The 6,836-nt window shown below is 38.5% G+C and overlaps 1 protein-coding gene across 4 annotated transcripts; it reads left to right on the top strand.

Annotated features, from left to right (window-relative positions):
- Positions 1–3,013: 3,013 nt before the first annotated feature.
- Positions 3,014–6,674, top strand: LOC123190988 (CRS2-like protein, chloroplastic). 4 transcript variants are annotated; one of them, XM_044603723.1, is made up of 9 exons: positions 3,014–3,362; positions 4,000–4,206; positions 4,292–4,376; positions 4,501–4,568; positions 4,727–4,777; positions 4,854–4,927; positions 5,527–5,581; positions 5,660–5,736; positions 6,353–6,674. In XM_044603723.1, the coding sequence occupies exons 2-9, from the start codon at positions 4,054–4,056 to the stop codon at positions 6,435–6,437; spliced, it is 648 nt and encodes a 215-aa protein (XP_044459658.1). In that variant the 5' UTR covers positions 3,014–3,362; positions 4,000–4,053; the 3' UTR covers positions 6,438–6,674. The 4 variants fall into 4 exon arrangements, with proteins under 4 accessions (XP_044459658.1, XP_044459660.1, XP_044459659.1 ...); XM_044603725.1 differs by having other exon boundaries at positions 6,303–6,674; XM_044603724.1 differs by having other exon boundaries at positions 5,527–5,585.
- Positions 6,675–6,836: the final 162 nt, after the last annotated feature.

The raw sequence follows: 6,836 nt of genomic DNA, 5'->3' as shown, positions 1-6,836 counted from the left end.
TTACATGCCATCGATCAGTTAGTTTTTCTCCCTTTGTGAGTATGGACATAATCTGCGTTTAGTCTAGTTGAGAATCACCTTTGCAAAATAGAGATATCACATCAGCAACTTGAGCAACCGGTTTAGGGCACCATCTTTGGTATCCATGTTGCAGAGTCCTTGCCATTCGAACACGGACTAAGATTTTTCTGTTTTTCGCTACCTCCTGGCTGTATCGAATATGTTGTTGAGGTTGTAGTGGTCGTTCGGTGGTCTCGAAGTCTCGATAAATTTTAGTATATGTGAGTTGCTTTGCACTTTCGATGAATTTTTATAATAGATCTTATCCTTTACAAAAGGAGAAGAACTCCGAGAAGAGGTTTATTTAGTCTTTCGATTGCTCTTTAAAATGTGCATCGTGTATTTATGACTTTATGAGTTTATGACATGGGAAGTATCATATATCATGAAGTGTTGAAGCCTCTTACAAAGTGGCAGTCTTATTTTTGTATTGGGGTGTATTATATCACACGCAGATGCAAGTTTCCTTGTTTTTAAGAACATATAAGATACAAGTAGCACCAACCCTAGAATTTGTGCTGATGTATGGTTGCAATCCCTGGTCCTAAAAAAAGAACATATCAGTTTACCATTTGGTGTATTAGTACTAAAATCCTTCAAAAAAGCATCAACCATCGTACTCTTTGCAGTCACGTTACTTGTGTATGTTATTTTTTCTCATCAAAAGACATTTTGATCTTGAAGATATCATAATGATTTGAAAATATTTTAGGCAAAAGAGCTAGAATAACTTAGTTGGCCAGACCATGTGGCTCTTAACCACAAGCTATGAGGTTCAAGCCCTCCTAGTGATTTCTATATTTTTTTTCTTGACTTTCTGACTTTATTTTTAATGTATATATATTTTTACTCATCAGTTTTCAACAAACACATGACACACACTATCTATTTGTTCATCAAACCACGTGACATCTTTGAGCGGATAAATATCTGGTTGGGTTTCATGTACTATTTTAGGACTCCATTTTGGTATGAATCATTAGCTTTGAACTTCGAAGGATAGGATTTCCAATAAAAAAATGCTTTCTTGTGCTGATAGCAAAAAGAAATAGCTATCCTAGAATCCACTGAATTTCATATGGATGGAGGAAATTAAAATCTCTCATATATGTGTGTACAGTTTCGTGTATTTTCCCTATGTGACATCCAAACACATTTTCAAAGAAAAAAAGGTTTCATATGGTTTTTCTTCCTAAAGATATTGATTGATTTTTAAGATACGTGAAATTCAATTGTCTTTCTTTTTCTATTTGCACTCTTTTGAGTTTACACATTCCAATTGAGGTCTATTTTTCACGTTATCCTAATATATCTATCACCTGATTTTTGTATTTTTTTCTCAACTTTCTTATTTCATTTTTAATGTATATATTTTTTACTCATCAGTTTTCAACAAACACATGACACACAATATCTATTTGTTCATCAAACCACGCCACATCTTCGAACGGATGAATATTTGGTTGGGTTTCATGTACTGTTTTAGGACTCCATTTTGGTATAAATCATTAGCTTTGAACTTCGAAGGATAGGGTTTCCAATAAAAAATACTTTCTTGTGCTGATAGCAAAATGAAATAGCTATCCTAGAATCCACTGAATTTCATGCGGATGGAGGAAATTAAAATCTCTCATATATGTGTGTACAATTTCGTGTATTTTCCCTATGTGACATCCAGGCACATTCTCAAAGAAAAAAAGTTTCATATGGTTTTTCTTGCTAAAGATATTGATTGATTTTTAAGATACGTGAAATTCAATTGTCTTTCCTTTCCTATTTGCACTCTTTTGAGTTTTCACATTCCAATTGAGGTCTACTTTTCACGTTATCCTAATATATCTGTCACCTGATTTTTGTATTTTTTTCTCAACTTTCTTATTTTACTTTTAATGTATATCTATGTTTATTCTTTAGTTTTCAACAACCACATGACACACATTATCTATTTTATTCACCGGTTTTCATCAAAGCACACAGACATCTTCAAACGGATGAACATTGATTCGGTTTCATGTACTATTTTAGGACCCCATTTTGTAACAAATGATTAGCTTCAAAGGATAGGATTCCAATAAAAATGCCTTCTTGTGCTGATTAGCAAAAAGGAATAGCTATCCTAGAATCCATTGAATTTCATACGGATGGAGGAAATTAAATTCTCTAATATATGTGTATACAATTTCGTGTATTTTTCCTATATGACATCCAAACACCATTTTCGAAGGTTTCATATGGTTTTTCTTCATTAAGATATTGATTGATTTTTAAGATACGTGAAATTCAGTTGCTGTTGCTTTTATATTAGCACCTTTTTGAGTTTTCACATTCCAAATGGGGGTATACTTTTCACGTTATCCTGATATATCTGTCTTGGTGTTGAACAACTTGAATAAAGAGGATGCATACCCTAAATTTCTTGAACCTTACAAGAATTGACTCTACAAATGCAATGTATATTTCCTTGGTGTATACATGTCGGAAAAATGTACATACCCTTTTTAGCAAACATTTTTTAATAGCAGTCATGACTTTTTGCTGTAAAACAAATATATAGTTCAAATACCAAGTGACATCTACTAAGTGATAGGGTCTATTTGGTCTGCAGCATTTTGACACCTTAGAGTAGGAAAAATGCGGCAATATGATAAGCATGTAGGTGAAAAACAGAGGGTATAAAAACACATCAATTTTCAAAACTGACGTGTTTGGTTCCCAAGAATTGGAGAAGACATTTTTTTACTACTACACATAGTAAGTTGAATTCCAACCACATGAAGCGGTATAATTAGATAGTTTGTGCGTAGGAAATCTGAAAAGAGGTCCAAGTGGAATGTCAAAATCCTTTGTTTTCCCTTTGAAAGTGAGTTCAAAGTTTTTTTTTCACTTTTTTTTCCCTTCATTCTTTTGAAGCAAACGGACGTTTTTTTAAAGCAAAATGAAGCAAACGGATGAATGAACCAAAAGCCCACACAGAATGGGCCATGACCCATGAGTTACTCTCAAACCCTCCCGGACGGAGAAGAAAGGCGACGCGACGGCGCTGGAGCCGGCGGCCGCTCCCAACCCACAGCGTGCCGAGGGGACTAGGTGCATCAGTGGAGCGCCCACCCTTCCCTGCGTGGCGGGCTTCAGCGCCGAGCTTATTTTCGGCGCCGTTGCCGTCCTCGCCAAGCAGCTCCGGTTCCGAACCCCGCGCGCGTCCGCCGCCGCTGGGCCTTGCTGCGCGGTGGGGGAGAAGTTCGCTGATTGTCCGTGCCGTCGCCGTCGCGGGGCTTCGGGGTCGCGCCCTCTGCAGCCGACCTGTAAGCGTTCTCTGGTTTCCCCTCCTCGCTTTGCACTTGAATCGTCAACTGTAACGGCGGCTTGCATTTGGGAGATTAGCATTTCCTGGTGGCTAATCAAAGCCGAAGGTCCGATCAAATCCATGATCTGGAGTTCAGGATAGTTTTGCAACGCGGGCATTAGGATGAGGCTGGTGCGTGTTAGTGTTGCAGTCATGTGACTGGCATCTGTTTGATGAAATGCTTAAGCTAGTAGACGCGATGATTACAAATGTGCTTCCTTCCATGACTGTTCGAGCTGTTTCTGCCTCGGATACTTGCATTTACTCGCTTAGTGAAGCACTTCAGCGCTTCGGTTCTACTGTGGCCAGTGTGCATCGCTTCAGTGCCAAAGTATGCGCCATATTCAGTTTCTGTTAGCTGCTTATTTCGATATGCTGTTACATCAATAGTGGAGGTCATTTAGTGATGTATAATAAGATAGTACTCCCTCCGTCCGAAAAAGCTTGTCCCAAGCTTGTCTCTCAAATGGATGTACCTAGCATTAACTTGATGCTAGTATGTGATGTGCAGGGCTTGTGTCGGGTTATGTTTCGGCCTCTTGTTTGTTGCAGCATGTCTAGTGAGCACTCAAAGAACAAATTGGTTTCGTTTGCAGATTTTGCCATCAGGCTTTGCACTTGTGGCTGTTTTCATTCCTATGATCCTGTAAATGATGCGGGGAAAGCTTTGGGTCAGACTTGCTCCCTTTCTTTCTAAGCGGTATGTCTCTTCCTCATCATCACCATCATGCTCGGCAACCCAACCATGGCTCTTTATTGGCCTAGGTAACCCTGGTGAGAAGTACCAATCCACCAGACACAACGTAAGTTCTGCTTCTCATCTTCTGTTTGAAATTCAGGTGGCTCAACTTTATTGTCATAATTAATTTATGTTGTTTCACCTTGCAGGTTGGGTTTGATATGATAGATGCATTTGCAGAGTCTCAGAACATATCCCTGACCAAAAATCACTTCAAAGCACTATTTGGTGAAGGTTTCACTCCATCCATATGCTCCCAGAAATAACGTTCCTCTTTACTTTTAGGGTAACTGATGCTCTATTTTCAAGTACAAAGTGTTGAATTGAACTGAAGGTGCTTTCATTTCTATTGATGCAGGGATGGTTGATGGCATCCCTGTTTTGCTTGCCAAGCCTCAAACATATATAAATCTCAGCGGTGAATCTGTAAGGAACACTTTTGAAAGATTTTTCTTTATGATTTCTACCTTGTATACATTTTCCTTCCCATGCACGCAATTCATTGTAACTGGCCTGACAGTGAACTGTGATGACTTGTTAAATGCTTGTGATCCTGACACCCCTACCTTTCTTTCTTATTACAGGCTGGTGCACTTGCTGCCTATTATAAGCTTCCACTCCACCGTGTCGTAGTGGTACGTGTTTATGATCCAATCTTCCTTGGTGACACCTTAGATTGGCTAACTGGGTTATTTGCTGTATGAGTTTCAGGCATATGATGACACAGACCTGCCATGTGGAGTTCTTCGTTTACAACCTAAAGGCGGATATGGACGTCACAATGGGTCAGTAAACCTTACATTTACGTGCTTTGTGAAAGAGTTCTATTTCACTATTTGTGTGTCAAAAGTTTCCAAAGGGAAAACCTTGTATTTCTGTGTTGTGTTTAAATACATAAATAGAAAAGCAGTAGCTCTGGAATTCATCAGGTTAAGTTATCAAGATTGTGATATTCGTACTTGGACCTATCCTGCCTGTGTGCCCTTAGGGGGTACCTGTCTCGTTGAGCTGGTAAACAATATGGTGCTTACCTTCGATAAAGCATATGGCAGCTTTTCTTCCGTTCTGTAGCTCATTACTCCAGCAACTACATTTCTTGTTTGTTGTTGTATCCCTGCATGCACCTTTTTTCTTACATCTCAACATGATCCTTACTTGTTTTACTTGCCATTTCACATAGCCTGTGATGTCTAGTCAGTTACTGAAAAACAAAATCTTCTGAACATGAGCACACTCTTTAATCAGTATGATAGAATAGAATGTTCTATCTTTAAATTATTTTATGTGTGTGAGCAGACCATTAGTCTCTCAAATCTATCTGATTTCTGTAGACAAGGTGTTCATTTGATCTTGACAGGAAACAATTACCTTGTTAGTTTATCAGGTTGAAGAGTGTGATATACCATTTTCGCAAGAACCGAGAATTTGGCCGATTAAGGGTTGGTAGGTTTGACAACTGCAGGATTCAGGTTTCCTTTTCCTTTTCTGTACCAAAATTTAACATTTGTCTTATGTAGGGATTGGACGTCCGCCTGGTCAGATGGATCCCAAAGCTTTTGTGCTTCAGAAGTTCAACAAGACTGGTCGTGAACGGGTATAAAATCTCCATTGCTATAATCCTTGTGTTCTAGTTTAATGTTATGCTTTATTCTTATTATCCAATTTTAATTCTCGTGTAGTTCTTAATGAATTAATTTAGAAACACCTTCTTTTGTTCTATTGTTGGATGATTGTGTTCATTAACTAGGATAAGTGTTACCAAGGAGTCCAACACCCTTGGCTATATAAGCAAGCTCTGTGTTCTATTGACTTTAATCTATTTAAGTTAATTTTTAGCATATTTCTGCATGGTCCCTGCAAAACAAAAATAATCTAGGCTCCATTAGATAGTATGACGAGGGAGTATTTTCTGCGACAAAACAACTTCATTATATGATTTTGTTATGGATAAACTAGATATGCATCGAGATATGGTGTGTCAAACTGAAAACAATCTTACAGACTGAGGTGTATTCCACAACCTGAAGATATCCGAAGGACCACGCAAGTGTTCCTTCCACATAGTAGAAAGATAATAAACAAAAAACTGTTTTAAATTGCGGACGACAACCGGCACTTATGTTTATTTTTGTGTGTGTGCATCTTTTGCTCTGAACCTAGATTGATTCAGCCATAAAAGAGGGTGCTGACATCCTGAAGTTGGTGGTCAGCAAGGGTTTGACAGAGGCAGCAAGAGTGGCGAACGTGGATCAGAAGTACAAGCATCTGGTATCACATGACCAGCAGCTGTTGTAAAGGTGACTACGAACCGCTCCTCTAGATAAATGGTCATGCATGCTGTGCTCTTCCAGTATTATCTAGACGGCGGAATTGACTCTACTTGAGTACGAGGTGGCACCAATTTATTTATTTCATTTTATGGCGTATCAATATTTCTTCTAGTATTTCATCGGTTATGTTGAGCAATATAGCTAACATGTATGCATGTATGTCCAATGGTACACGCTTGACTATTCAGATGTTGTGACCTGATGTGTATGGCATCGCTGTGAACAGCAGCTTCAGCAGTATTAATTTTCCACATCAGTATCTTCCCAAAAATGAAAATCATATTCCACAACAATGTCCAATTACATCAATTGATGCAGAGGCTGAAATGACCCCCCTTCAAAAACAATGCCCAATTACATGATC

This window comes from Triticum aestivum, chromosome 2A (assembly GCF_018294505.1).
Source record: "Triticum aestivum cultivar Chinese Spring chromosome 2A, IWGSC CS RefSeq v2.1, whole genome shotgun sequence".
NCBI lineage: Eukaryota > Viridiplantae > Streptophyta > Magnoliopsida > Poales > Poaceae > Triticum > Triticum aestivum.
The sequence above is the reverse complement of the archived record's forward strand: the minus strand, read 5'-3'. Positions and strand labels throughout refer to the sequence as shown.

Coding starts and splice junctions, on each gene's coding strand:
- LOC123190988 (XM_044603722.1), top strand. CDS start 4,054: ATGATGCGGGGAAAGCTTTGGGTCAGACTTGCTCCCTTTCTTTCTAAG. Junction 4,377..4,500: donor CAAAGCACTATTTGGTGAAG/GTTTCACTCCAT, acceptor CTATTGATGCAG/GGATGGTTGATGGCATCCCT. Junction 4,778..4,853: donor CACTCCACCGTGTCGTAGTG/GTACGTGTTTAT, acceptor TATGAGTTTCAG/GCATATGATGACACAGACCT.